This window comes from Amorphotheca resinae (assembly GCF_003019875.1).
Source record: "Amorphotheca resinae ATCC 22711 unplaced genomic scaffold M430scaffold_10, whole genome shotgun sequence".
NCBI lineage: Eukaryota > Fungi > Ascomycota > Leotiomycetes > Helotiales > Amorphothecaceae > Amorphotheca > Amorphotheca resinae.
This window is the reverse complement of record NW_020194480.1, coordinates 290939-304247: the sequence shown is the minus strand read 5'-3', so window position 1 is coordinate 304247 and position 13309 is coordinate 290939. Positions and strand designations below refer to the sequence as shown.

Sequence of the window (13309 nt, the reverse complement as noted above, 5' to 3'; positions counted from 1 at the left end):
GAGAAGGGGCGGGGAATGGATAGAGGGGTATATACCTAGGTAGGTAGGTAGGTAGGTTATGTTGTATACATCACATCACATCGCTCACTCAACTTAACTCAAAAAAATAATCATTAAAAAGAACCCAACCCCCCCCCACCAAGAAAACGCAACCCTATCTATCTATCTATATACGTATATATCCAACCATCCATGATTCCAAGCCTTGCAGCAGAACAACAACAATAACGCCTTGGACCAAAGATGATGAATTTGCATGCAGTTACACTTGTTTTCTGCGGATTCTTTATCTTGTCTATGTATTTGTTTGTTTGTCTTGTCTGTCTTTGTCTCTATACCTGAGGTGAGGTGAGGTGCTATAGAGAGAGAGAAGTGTGTGTTCTTCTTGTAATCTTGAAAGAGTAAGAGTCAACCTACCCACCCAACCATCCATCACTCTTCGTGCTCCTCCGGACTCCTCTCGCTATCTAGTATTGGAGAGATAGGGTAGGTGTGGAGAAGAGCGAGCGAGGGAGGGAGACAAGAGAGAGTGGGGAGATAGATGGATGGGATAGGGGAGAGCCATTCCTGATATCCTCCTCCTCCTCCTCCTTTCTCTGATTACATAACGCCAACGCATAGTTTCTGGAATTTGATTTACCATTTATCCCAGTTATCCTCGTCCTTGCCGACGACGGTCGCGCTGGACGGCGCACCGCCCGTCTTCTTGACGGCCGATGTGCCGATGGCGCTGGGCCGCTGGCTGCCCGCCTCGGCGAACCGATCCCAGAAGTCCTTCTTGCTCTCGTCGAGGGGCGCGGACCGGCCGCCGTGCGAGGACCCGCCGCTGCCTTCCACGAAGCGGTTGAAGTTGTCCGCTGCGCTGCGCGCGCCTGTCTGTGCTCCTCGCGCCACCTGCGCCGCGGCGATCCGCGCGTGCGCTGCGAGGTCCGTCTCTGCTAACTGTGCTGGCGTCAGAGCTGCGTTTGGAGGGGGAGGGAAGGGACGCACCTTGTGAGCGGTGGGTTGGATGTAGCCTTCGCTGACGGTCTTGGCCGTCTTTCCTACTGTAGACGCGAACCAGCCAAAGCCCTTCGTCAACGCGGCCACGGGATCCTTCTGTAGGTCGTCGAAACCCGGCAGTCGGTGATTATCCTGCGCCGGCTCGATGGGAGTGCTTCCAAAGCCAGAATACTTTCCTCCTTGGTTGGGAGGCAGATCATCCGGCCGGCTGGCATTTGCGGCGCCTAGCCCGGCAAAGTACTTATCGTCTACCTTCACTTTCCCTCCTGGCCCGGTCCTACTTGGGCTATCGGTTCGCGCGCGTGCGCTTAAGGGGGTTCCGACCCTGTTGGGGCCGGCAGCGGTTGCTGCGCTGCCGACGTTGACCGAGATGGCTGCTGGTTTTTCAGAGGGGACGTATTCTTTGCCTTCGACCTTTGCGGTCAGCCTATCTTTCCATTCCTCTCCTATCTCTCCCGAGTAGCGCTCTGCGATCGTAGCATCGTCCCAGCTGTGAATCCACACTTTCAATCAGCACACATCGAATTATAAAACGGCCTTGTAGGACTCAATCCCACTATCTTCCCCCGCACATTCATTCCCCCCAGGAGAAAGAACTGACCTGATACCCGCCATCGCATTCGCCTCCGCCGCATCAAAGAAGTCCCGCCAGGGCTTGTTCCCACCCAGCCGCATCCGCTCGATCTCCTGGGCCTTGAACGCATCCATAGTGATACTCCGCACGAAACTGATATGCACCCCGAGCCCCCGGTGGACGCCCGCGCAGTTCAGACAGATGAAGATGCCAAACTTGGGCGACGCCCATTGTGGAGACGGCGCTCCGCAGTCGCAGCACCGATCGTTCCCGTTTGTCTGTTGGATCTCCAGAAGCTGGGTGGGCAAACCTGTCAGCAATGGGACATCCTCATCCGCAGATAGCTGGGGGGGCGATGACAATACCTTTGATCGCGTCTCGGGGTCGACCTCCCACATGGCTTTGGTGGCCATCCTGCAGTTGTCCGTGGAGGACTGGCGAGGCAGACAATGTCCGGGTGTCTGGGATGCGGAATGAGGATGTCGATGCGCAAGGGGAGGGCTGGGAGAGTGACAAGAACAAGAAGTCAGAAGTTAGAAGAGGATCATCTGTATTTATCCAGACGTCGCGCGCTGGTGGGGAAATTGGCGGGCAGAAAGGGGGTTTGAAGTTGGCGGTCTCAGGCGACGATCGCGCGGACCAATGAGCGGGAGCCGCGGCTGTAAGGCTATCGATTTTCTATTTTGAGCCTTTTCACGGGGCAACAGAAGAGAAAGTCACACGAGCAGATCAAAAACACTTCGTTGAGAGAGATTATTATAGTTGCCATTTACTATCAATGAATGGTATCACCGATGAATAACTTTTCCATTTCCTTCCCTTCCCAGAGAGAGCACATCAAGAGAGAAATCTAGTGTACAGTCCTGAGAATGCTAAAGAAATGGTAATAGAGACACTGTCAAAAAGAGTCATCGAGAACTATATGAGCCCTGCGCGTGGGCAGGAGAGTTCAGTTGTCGAGAGAAGAAATGAGCCATTTTCAGAGCACACTTTTTCCGCTAGACGCCAGCACAATTCCACCACACGTGGTCACCCTTTTGTTCCACCTAAAAAGAAAATCATCAGAAGTTGGCCAGTCCATTGAAAGATCAAAGGAGCAAAATCCGCCTTCCATCCCAAATATCCGAAGTGCGCCGCAAAGCGCCGACACAATGTTCCAAAGCAAAAATTGCATCAGTCATTGCCAGCTCATTGCAACACCTCCATCATGCAATAATACAACAACTACTGCTTAAGCAGCAGCAGTAGTCTCGGTAGTGCCGTTGGTAGGCTCAGGAGCAGCCTCGGCAGAAGCATTGGCATTAGCATTAGCATTGGCATCGGCATCATCAGTCTTGTCTGGGCTGTCGATGGCGACCTTGACGGCGATCTCACGACCCTCGATTTCCTTCCCGTTCATCTCAGCAACAGCCTTCTGTTGCAGCTCCTCAGAGGCGAGGGTGACGAAGCCGAAGCCACGACCCTTGCGGGGCTCGTTGCGGGCTTGGAGCTTCTTCACCATGAAGCGGGGAATGGGGCGAAGGGCGATCTTGGCAGAGGATGGCTCGTAGGCAGCGAAGAGTTCCTTGAGCTACAAGAGGGGGTGATTAGCAAGAGCCCATGGGTACGGAAACTAGATAACATACCTTCTCCTCGGAGAGATCGTAAGGAAGGTTGGCAACCATGACCTTGGTCTTGGAGGGAATGCCGTCGGCTGGTGGGCCACGCTCACGACGGGGCTCGCGAGCGGGCTTGCCTTCCTTGGTCTCGGTAGCGGCGGGTTGGTTGGTGGTGTCGGTCAAAGGAAGGACCTCGCCGGTGGCGGTAGTACCTTCAGCACCTTCCTCTCCCTTGGCCTGAAGGGGGCAAAGTTAGCATTCGCACAAGACAGGATCGACCAGGGAATCTCCAAGACTTACAGGACGTCCTGGGCGAGGGCCACGACCTCCGCGGCCACGTCCACGGCCACGGCCTCGTCCAGATTGTCTGCGGCGACCACCCTCACCTCCAGATTGTCCCTCTCCTCCACTCGCAGCACCTTCACCCTTCTCTGCGCTCGCCTCCGGCTTGCGAGCAAGCTGGACGGAGACCTTGCGATCGAGGATCTCCTTTCCAGAGAGCTCAGCGATGGCACGCTCAGCCTCGCTTGGGGTTGAGAGATCGACGAACGCGTAGCCGACAGGGCGGTCGGTGCGTGGGTTCTTGGGGATGGAGGTGGATTCGCTAGGAGCAGAAATGTCAGCAACGATGCCAATAGATGTGTATTGATAGGTTCACCGATGATGTTGGATGGATACAGGATGCTATAAAGGGAATGGGCCGACTCCTTCTCAGGAGTTGCCACAGGGCATCCGGCGACTGGGATCGTCGAGAAGCCCTCGAGCAGGTGCTGGCACATAGATCGAACAGGCGAGGGGTTCTTCTTACATGAGGTATCCCTTGAAGAAAGTTTGCAACTCCCCCTCGGTCGTCGCGTACGCGAGGTTTCCGATGTAGAGTCTCCGTCCCTCGGCAGCGCTGGCCAGGACTGCGTCATTCTGCGCAGCCTTTTCGGTGTCGGCCGGCTTGTCGGAGATGGTTGTGTTGCCAAGAGCGGCAGTAACGTCGTTGACGGCGTCAGAAACTTTCTCCACGGTGGTAGACATGATGATTTTCGCTGTTGGGGTGTGGGTGGTTTGACTGAAGGTGGAACTTGAGTGAGGCTGGAGGTTGTCGACGTTCGCTGAGAGTTGATGAACTCTTGAACAAGTGGGGGAGTTGGTGAAGGGTAGCTAAGGGCCCTAGAAGACTGGAGGGGGGAGGTAATGGGGGTTGTGGGATGCGGGGTGCTGGATGAACTTGAGCGGATCTTGTGTTGATGTGAAGTCGAAGAGAGGAAGGGGAAGAAGGGGCGGAGTCGCGAAATTTGATCTCTATCAAATTCCCACGGGAGCCGCACCTTGGTGGCGCTAGGGCTGGAAGAGGAAGGGTAAGCGAGGGGGAAACGCTTGGCCTGATTGGGGATATTCGGGGGGGGGAAAGAATGATAATGATAATGATAATGTGTTCCTGCCAATGGAAGTCATTTATTGATATATGTGTCTATATGAGTAATGTAAGGTAAGGTATATATAATATATGTGTGTTTTATATGTATGTTTAGGACTCTCTTGCCTCGCGATGTTTCTGATAGCAGATTATGTAAGGTACCTACATCAGAGAGAGAAAACAGACACATGTCTACCACTACCAGGTACGTGGGGAAGTTCGTGTTTGCCCTGTCCCGCTCTGCGCAACTCTGCACACCTCCTGCAACAGTCTGTGAAGAGCCTTGCATGGCATGATGGCACGAGTGTTTGCCCATCTGACAATTCCACAAAGTACCTTACTTGCGTCTTGCGTCGGGTTCTCTTGACAGCTACATACGGTACATACATATATCCCATCCCCCCCTTTTGCCCTTTGCCTCTCTCTGCCTGTGCCCTACAGAGCCGCATCCACCAGCCCAACACGCCAAAGCCACTCCTCGTTCTCCCATTGGCCAACCGTCCCGCGCGTTGTCCTGGGCACGGGACCCACCGTAAATGCCGATGAAAGGCCGCCACTCGCCACTTCCCACTACTGCCTCTCTCGGACTGGCGCCCCTTCTGATTCTGGCGCCTTCTGCTGCTGCCCGGGAAAGGGGGGGAAAGAATCATGTAAACATTGCTGAGTCATGCTGCGACTGCACACAAGGCTGGGCTAATAACGTGATCTGAGTCCCGTGCGGATCCCGTCCCCGTGCTGCATCCCGTGATCTGCACAAGAATATTCGCGAATTCGACTTGAGCCTCACACCTCAGTCTGTTGACGGTTCTATATATATACTTTTATATTTACATATTTCTATATTATATATATATACCTACCTATATATGTATATGTATATGTATATATGTACATCCCATAACCCATCATGACAGAGAGCATCGAGAATGTCGCCGGCCAACGCCATGACAGAACGGCTCTCATCCTCTATGGCTCTGAGACGGGCAACAGTCAGGATGTTGCTGAGGAACTGGGCCGCGTCGCCGAGAGAATCCATTTCCAGACGGTTGTCTGTGAGATGGACCAAGTAAATATTGTATGGCCCTGCTCTCCGTCTGCTCTTCTCCTGGTCCCATGTTCATGTCTCTATCCATGTCACAAACTCAGCTGCTTATTCTTGCCCCTGACAGAACGCCTTATTGGACTACACCATTGTTCTCTTTGCCGTCTCAACCACGGGCCAAGGCGAGTTTCCGAAAAATGCAAGACTCTTTTGGAGGAGCCTCCTGCGAAAGCGTTTGCCTCCCGGATGTCTGGATCACGTGAGCTTCACCACCTTCGGCCTGGGGGACAGTTCGTATCCAAAGTATGTCCGCCGTGGTAGGGGAGAAGCTTGACCTGGATACTCACTGACATCGAATTCAGATTCAACTGGGCGGCACGTAAACTCCATAAGCGCCTCGAGCAATTAGGCGCCAAGGAAGTCTACCCTCGCGGCGAGGCTGACGAACAGCATTCAGAGGGGTTAGTCCTACAACAACAATTCCCTTCTATCAGAAGAAAAGGAAACCTTCAAAAGCACCGAGTTTGTGTGAACTGACAACGTCTAGTATTGATGGGACCTTCTTGTCCTGGTCTGCCGATCTCCGAACACACCTTCTCTCTTCTTACCCGCTGCCTGAAGGCCTAACTCCAATTCCACCAGATGTCCTGCTCCCCCCCAAATACACTCTCGAGCTCTTGAGAGACCCGTCAGATATTCCTACAGCAGCATCTATCCAGCAAGCTCCTGTGACATCACTCACCAGCCTCTCCTCGACAGCGTCTAATGCCACGGAGCGTCCAACGTCTACACAACCACAGGATCCTCCGCGCAACCTCAACGGAACCTCGACTTCGGACATCTCCCCACAGCCAGAGACAGAGCCCAACATGAAGACCAAATGGCCTTTTCCCTTTGAGCATGAGACGGCTATCGGCCCGCAGTTGAAGGAGAGCGCAGAGGGTTACGAGTCCATTCGTGATTCGAGATTACCACCTTCCGATATGCTCCCTCTCGAGAACGGCATAGAAACGCTGCTCATTAAAAACGAGCGGGTTACTCCAGACACTCACTGGCAAGATGTTCGACTCCTCACGTTCCTGACGAACGATCAGAATTTGTACAATCCAGGCGACACGGTGACCATCTTCCCCAAGAACTTCCCCGAGGATGTTCAAACCCTGATCGATCTCCAAGGGTGGAACGACATCGCCGATGTCCCACTGTCATTCAAAGCGCGACCACCGGATTTCTATAATGCCGAGAACTTCGTGTCGCTGCCGCGGGGCCTCGTCCCCCTGAAGAACTCCACCCTACGCCAGCTCTTAATTCATAACCTCGACTTCACCGCAATCCCAAAGCGGAGTTTCTTCCAGATGATTGCTCACCACACGGATGATCCCATGCACAAGGAGCGCCTGCTTGAGTTCGCCAACCCCGTCTTCACCGACGAGTTCTACGACTATGCCACACGACCACGTCGTTCCATCCTCGAAGTCCTCCAGGATTTCCCCAGCGTCAAGCTACCGTGGAGCTGGGCCCTCGCGCTCTTCCCCGTCATCCGCGGTCGAGAATTCAGTATCTGCAGCGGCGGAACCCAGCGGCTCTATCACGATGGGAATGAACTTATCAAGTTCCAACTCCTGATCGCCATTGTCAAATACAAAACCGTCCTCAAGAAGATCCGCCAAGGGCTCTGCTCTCGCTACATCGCCAGTCTGCACGGAGAAACCCTTCTGAAAGTAAAGATGTCCTCAAACGCCGCCTTCGACCGAGCTCTCAAACTGAACTCCAACTACCCCGTAATCATGGTCGGGCCAGGGACCGGCGTCGCGCCCTGCCGCTCCCTAATCTGGCAACGCGCCGCCGACGCCTTCGAGGAGAACCACACGGTGCACGACGCCATCCTCTTCTTCGGCAACCGCAACGCCAACGCCGACTACTTCTTCCGGGACGAATGGGCGATCCCGTCTCTGCGGCTCCAGGTCTTCACGGCCTTCTCGCGGGACCAGCGCCAGAAGATCTACGTGCAGGACCTAATCCGGCGCGAGGGCCCCCGCGTGCACGCCCTGCTCGCCCAGAACGCCCTGATCATCGTCTGCGGTAGCTCGGGCAAGATGCCGCAGCAGGTCCGCGAGGCTTTCTTGGATGTCATGGAGGAGCATGGCGGACCTTGGGAGAGTAGACAGAAAGTCGAGGAGACGTTCAACTTGATGGAGAAGAGGGGTCAGTATCTGCAGGAGACGTGGTAGAGTATCTGCAGGAGACGTGGTAAGAGAGGTTCATGATGTGATTGATATGATGATGGGAGGAGCGTGGATTCTGCATCTGCATTGCATCGTGGATGGCGTTTTGGGGTGGGGGGGGAGGAGAGGGGGAAGGGGGGAAGGGGGCTGCATTCTATTCTATTCTATTCTATCCATGGATTACCGTGCTTCCTTTATGCAGCAGCGACGGCAAGCATAGCGAGGGAAATAGAATAGGGAAAATAGGAATGAAAATGAAAAATTGCATTATATCACATCACATCATAAACAGGACCCCTTTCTTGCCTTTCCTTTTACCAACCCAACCCCTCCTAAGTCCCTTACCTTACCTTATCCTCATCCACATCCATCCTCATCCTCATCCGTCCTCATACACTAGAATGCTTAACCAATGAACCAACACATAGCGGGATTTATAGATTATCAGGTCAGGAACAAGTTGGAGAGATGGATTAAGGTAAGGTAAGGTATGAATATTTTTACCCATCCTATCCTAGTAGTCTGATCTCAATGGTAACGTTATCATCACTCCCTTCATCATGCATTCCTCATCCATCCATCCATTACAAAAGAAAAAGACCAAGAGCTCAGAAATCCAACCCCCTAACCCCCACTCCCAAAACACACTCCCGCTCGCTCACGCTACGCTCATGTATACCAAGAAGGTTCCGGGATCTTGTTCAATAGTAAATACTCGCCGAGCTCCTTGTTCTTGTACGCCACAGGGTCGTGTAGAGTGTGCGTGCGCACATCCCGCCAGAACCGATCCAGGCCGACCTTCCGCGACGTGGCCCGGCTGCCGGTGACTTCGAACACGCCCGCCGTGACGCGCAGCGCCGTGTCCGTGGTCACCACCTTGACGCTGGCGACCCACTCGGCGAGGTCGCCGCGCTCGCGCGCCGTCACGCTGCGCGTCTCGCTGTGCTTGGCGTACACGTTGGCGAGCTCCTGGCCGACGCGGTCGGCCAGCGCCTCGGCGGCGCGGAGGTGCGCGAAGAAGTTGCCGTAGCGTTCGAGGATGTAGAATTCTTCCGTGGCGGCGTTCTTGTTGTCGCCGCCGAAGGGCCAGGCGCGCGTCGTCGTCGTCGTGTATTTGGAGGCGAAGGCGAGCGCGCCGAGGGCGATGCCGAGGTAGAAGTTGGAGAAGACGAGTTGGATCGTGGGGAGGATGAGGCTGCCGTAGGGGATGCTGAGGATGGCGGGGTCGGGGGAGCGCGTCTTGGGATCCCAGCCCAGAGCGTCGGCCCAGGGGACCTTCACCTCGCTGATCTTGACACTGCCGGATTCTGTAAGGCGGAGTCCGACGTTGTTCCAGTTGTGCTTGGATGGGTTAGTTTTTGATACATGGATCCTGCTCGGGTGGATGACTTACCGCGAATTGGATCCCTTCTTGGACAGTGGGAACGAGGGCGAAGATGTGGTTCTCGGTTCCCGAATATACTCCTTCCAGGACGGTCAAGTCGGACACCACACCCCCAGTGTTGAAGTTCTTGAAGCCGTCAAAGGTTAGATAGTCTCCGTGGTCCGTGATCTTGGTGTCATTATCACGGACATTGACAGCGCCTAGCCTTGATCAGTCCCTACCCTCCAAGTGGGCCGACAGCACGTACCTCCAACAAAGTAGTTATTCTCGATAATCAGCTTCTGGAACCTGTCCTTCTGCTCATTGTTGCCCACCAGATTGGCGGTTGTAGACCAAAGCAGATGATATCCCAGCAGCATACCAATACTACCATCCCCCTTAGCCACCTCCCTGATGACCTTGTACGCGACGTCCCACGTCTGACCACCTCCTCCATAGGCCTTGGGGCCCAGTACCTTGAGCAGCCCCGCACTCTTCAGCAGGGCGACCTCGGCTCTGGGAGACTTGTTCTCGATATCGCGGGCTGTAGCATCGGCAGCGAGGATCTCGGAAACCTGACGAGCTCGCTCGAGCCAGCCCTCAGTTGAGGTAGGGAGGCCCTCGCTGGTGAACTTCTGGTGATGGCTGTCGTAGATTGCCGGGTCTGTGGCGGCATTTGGCACCACATTGGTAAGGGCTGGAGTTGAAGCCATGGTTTCGGGGGAGGGAGAGGGGGGTATAGAACTTGAAAGAAAGGAGAAATAGAGATGAAGTGGGAATGGCGACAACGACGAGGGAAACAATATATACTCACTCTGATATCCGTATACGCGAGAGAGCAGAATCTAGATGCCCCTCACGCGCATATGGTGCAACGAGATACTGGTTGCTATAGAAGATTGCGTGATACGTACATGGCGACGCGGAAGCCGCACTTGCGGGACGACGATCCTTGATCACGTCAACGGAGAATGTGAGAACATGTGGGGGGGCGCTGGGCGTCCAACATCGTGATAATGCAGTGGACTGCGGGTCTTCATCCGATCAGTCGTTGCAGGTACAAAGTTACGAGAGAGTAGAGAGGATGTTGAGAGGAGGTGAGAAGAGAAGAGAGAAGGGGAGTTGAAGGGAAGGTTGGAGGATGACTAAGCCATCCAGTGCAAGGCTGGATGAAGTCAAGACAGACAGCCTCGTTCAACTCAACTTCCATGTCTTCAGACTGTTTTGACACTTGATTGTGTGATGTAATCCTCGGCAGAAAGAGCTCAATAACACTGATTGACGTTGCTTCCTCGAGACAGTAGTAAACCCACGCAGTTCATGCACATGCTGATGGATAGGGGTTCCTGTGCTATGAGACAACGCGGGGTCCATGGCCGGCATTAAGCTCAATTGAACAATTCCCGGACAAAAGTAGTGGCTCGTTGCATTGCCAGTACTTCCGTACTAAAGGAGCCAATGGATCGATGGTTTGGCATGTAAGAGCAATAGAGCAATATATCCAAGGTACCTGACTCTATCTAACCCCCCCCTGACGCCCCTCATCCGATTCCCACAGGGGACGAGAGGAGAGGGGTCATGAGGGGCGGGGGTCGGAGGGGCGACGATAACTCATTGTCTTGGATTAAATCGGGTCAAGAGCCTTTGATAATTACACGGTCGATTATATACGGGATATTTATGCGGTTGCCGAACACTCTGGCTGTAGGATTGACATGCGAAGCTTGCCAACACCCTCGTTAGTCGCCATCACGCAATTCTTCGTGCCGTTTTTTCAAATCCATCCATCCACGAGGAAGAGTGGGATGCATATAGACATGAGACTCGAATCTGGGAAATGTGAGGGGTTGCACGAAACTTCAGAAAATACACTTTTGTTGCATTTTGGAACCCCCAGCATAGTAATGCGGATTATGACCGAAGCAGTACAAGCCTAATACCAGATACCAGACCATTTGCAAACCAGGAACACATCTCACAAATTCCGATCTTGTCTTATCTGGGTACTCGTACCCTCAAAAGTCAAAAAAATGGTTGAACTCCATCATATCTACAAATCTCAATCCATCGAGGAATCATTGACACCACCGAAGACCCCTCCAGATGTCGAGCTGCGCTCTAAATTCATCCACCCTTGGCCAGAGCCAGAAACCCAAGCTGAAGAAATTCCGGTTCCAAAGCGACAAAAGATAGACATTTTCGAGGAGAGGGAGACTGCAGAGGTTGAGGACTTCAACGTCTCGCATCAAGATGTCCTCCTCTTGCACGCCCCAAAACAGAGATATACACATACGAGGCAGCAGCCAGTACCAGAATTGCGAACCGATAGGGAAATGTTGGTTGCAGTTCAGGTGGTTGGGTTGAACCCAATTGATTGGAAAGCACCGTAAGCAAAGACGCAGAAGGCCATGGACACTCTAGCTGATATCGGATCTTCAGAGACTTTGGATTCGGGCTGCCAGCATTGCCATGCATCAGCGGGCGGGATCTCGCTGGGAAGGTAGTGAAGGCCCCCAAGGCAAAGTCGCGTTTCCGGGTCGGTGACACTGTGAGTATTCCAGAACTTGGGGATGTATCGAGGCTAACCATACCAAGGTCATCGCCATCTCAACTGATTATCGAGATTCAAGGAAGGCTGCATATCAACAGTACTCTGTTGTATCAGACTTCAACGCTTGTAGACTCCCGCCCAGCATCACAGCCACAGAGGCGGCTCCCTTGGGCGTGGCATTTGTAGCAGCTGCACTGGGACTTGGAATCTGCGCGGGAATGGACTTCGTGAGCCCAAGTGGCCACCCCCGTGGCCCGAATCTGCTTCATGCATTGTGGTCAAAGCCGAGGGAGGCTTTACCCCAGGACATCAGAGCAGAATGCTTTGACGGAATCAGAGAAGACGAGAGGCCGCGGCCGGGGGATTGGATAGCCATATGGGGAGGTAAGAAGATTCCCAGTCTTTTGGGGGCCTTACTGATTGAGCAGGATCTTCGGCAACTGGTTGTTGTGCGGTGCAGCTGGCAAAATACGCTGGACTCAAAGTCATTGCTATCATTGACGTCGCGAGAAGTGGTGCGCGCATGTTAAAGCACGGCGCAGATCTGCTTGTCGATCGAATAGACACTGAACGCGCTGTATCTATCGTCAAGGGTATCACGAAGGGAAAACTGCGGTTTGCACTTGATACACACGGGAGGGACAGCGCGAAGCTTTTAGCTCGTGCAATGGAGAACAGTGATGGAGAAGCTGGGAGGAGGGCGCATCTCATCGGACTGACTGGCTTGCCAAAGGAACCTACCAACGGCGTTGTCTATCACTCGGTCCCCATCAAGGCCTTCCATGAAGCACCCCAAGTAGGAGAGGGTTTGATGATCTGGCTCGAGAAGCTGCTAGAGCACAGATTGCTTACCACGCCTGAGATTGAGGTTGCGGCTGGTGGGTTGGAGGGGATCAACGCTGCGCTTGACCGACTGAGAGATGGATCTGTCAATGGGCCTAGGATCGTGGTCCCCTTGACGAATTAGATGTAGATTGCCTGGCCAGCGGGCATGAGGAGGACAGAATGCTGAAAGCATGAAGAGAGGAGACCTACCGGAGAGGGCTCTCCTCGGGGTGGAAATTGTAACGTCGATTCGAGACCTCTAGACCATAGACCAGATATCCAAAGCGGCACATAGAGTTTGCCTTTTCATAGCTATCGAGTCTTTGCTGTGCCGGGTGTAGACACTCGGCATTGAAGGTTGAAGGTTTGCCCGTTGTCTCGCGAGATCAGGGGGCTAGACGTGATACGGTTAGAGATGTCACGGGAGCTAGTGTGCATATAGTATAGTGAGGGGTGCAACTAACCCCGGGGCATTAATCCTTAAGGCAATGTCTCGCACCCCTTGCCATTGCTCATCCCGAGTTGATATTGCACCATCGTCGAGCAACGCTCACGTTGGAGGGGTCGGCAACTAATGTACGTATATACGTTTAATGGGACATGATTATCGTAATGTTATTGCATGTGAATTGTAAAATACAGCAATTTTAGACTGAGAAGCAATGTAATTATTCTTTTCACGTGACAATTCGTGACCTCTGGCTAATCAGAAGGCTGTATT

The 13309-nt window shown here is 53.5% G+C and overlaps 5 protein-coding genes across 5 annotated transcripts; 2 read left to right on the top strand and 3 right to left on the bottom strand.

Annotated features, from left to right (window-relative positions):
- Positions 1-636: 636 nt before the first annotated feature.
- On the bottom strand, positions 637-1974 carry M430DRAFT_107073 (hypothetical protein; the record flags this gene model as incomplete). The annotated part of the gene is made up of 4 exons (XM_024861132.1): positions 637-942; positions 991-1492; positions 1604-1872; positions 1942-1974. The coding sequence occupies 4 exons, from the start codon at positions 1972-1974 to the stop codon at positions 637-639; spliced, it is 1110 nt and encodes a 369-aa protein (XP_024718281.1).
- An 833-nt stretch (positions 1975-2807) lies between these two features.
- M430DRAFT_60552 (hypothetical protein) lies at positions 2808-4200 on the bottom strand (the record flags this gene model as incomplete). The annotated part of the gene is made up of 4 exons (XM_024868861.1): positions 2808-3146; positions 3202-3411; positions 3475-3778; positions 3983-4200. The coding sequence occupies 4 exons, from the start codon at positions 4198-4200 to the stop codon at positions 2808-2810; spliced, it is 1071 nt and encodes a 356-aa protein (XP_024718280.1).
- A 1272-nt stretch (positions 4201-5472) lies between these two features.
- Positions 5473-8125, top strand: M430DRAFT_36460 (hypothetical protein). Its single transcript, XM_024866932.1, has 4 exons — positions 5473-5657; positions 5752-5927; positions 5987-6085; positions 6172-8125. The coding sequence occupies exons 1-4, from the start codon at positions 5490-5492 to the stop codon at positions 7853-7855; spliced, it is 2127 nt and encodes a 708-aa protein (XP_024718279.1). The 5' UTR covers positions 5473-5489; the 3' UTR covers positions 7856-8125.
- Positions 8126-8518: 393 nt separating this feature from the next.
- M430DRAFT_106941 (hypothetical protein) lies at positions 8519-9925 on the bottom strand (the record flags this gene model as incomplete). Its single annotated transcript, XM_024861116.1, has 3 exons — positions 8519-9190; positions 9243-9433; positions 9481-9925. 3 exons carry the CDS (start codon positions 9923-9925, stop codon positions 8519-8521), a joined length of 1308 nt encoding a protein of 435 aa, XP_024718278.1.
- A 1166-nt stretch (positions 9926-11091) lies between these two features.
- Positions 11092-12900, top strand: M430DRAFT_125706 (hypothetical protein). The gene is made up of 4 exons (XM_024861960.1): positions 11092-11598; positions 11652-11760; positions 11808-12147; positions 12192-12900. Exons 1-4 carry the CDS (start codon positions 11243-11245, stop codon positions 12728-12730), a joined length of 1344 nt encoding a protein of 447 aa, XP_024718277.1. The 5' UTR covers positions 11092-11242; the 3' UTR covers positions 12731-12900.
- Positions 12901-13309: the final 409 nt, after the last annotated feature.

Excerpts from the sequence above, each read along its gene's own strand:
- M430DRAFT_36460 (XM_024866932.1), top strand. The coding sequence starts at position 5,490 with ATGACAGAGAGCATCGAGAATGTCGCCGGCCAACGCCATGACAGAACG. Across the intron at positions 5,658-5,751 it reads AGATGGACCAAGTAAATATT|AACGCCTTATTGGACTACAC; the intron begins GTATGGCCCTGC and ends TGCCCCTGACAG. Across the intron at positions 6,086-6,171 it reads GACGAACAGCATTCAGAGGG|TATTGATGGGACCTTCTTGT; the intron begins GTTAGTCCTACA and ends GACAACGTCTAG.
- M430DRAFT_125706 (XM_024861960.1), top strand. The coding sequence starts at position 11,243 with ATGGTTGAACTCCATCATATCTACAAATCTCAATCCATCGAGGAATCA. Across the intron at positions 11,599-11,651 it reads CCAATTGATTGGAAAGCACC|AGACTTTGGATTCGGGCTGC; the intron begins GTAAGCAAAGAC and ends TCGGATCTTCAG. Across the intron at positions 12,148-12,191 it reads TTGGATAGCCATATGGGGAG|GATCTTCGGCAACTGGTTGT; the intron begins GTAAGAAGATTC and ends CTGATTGAGCAG.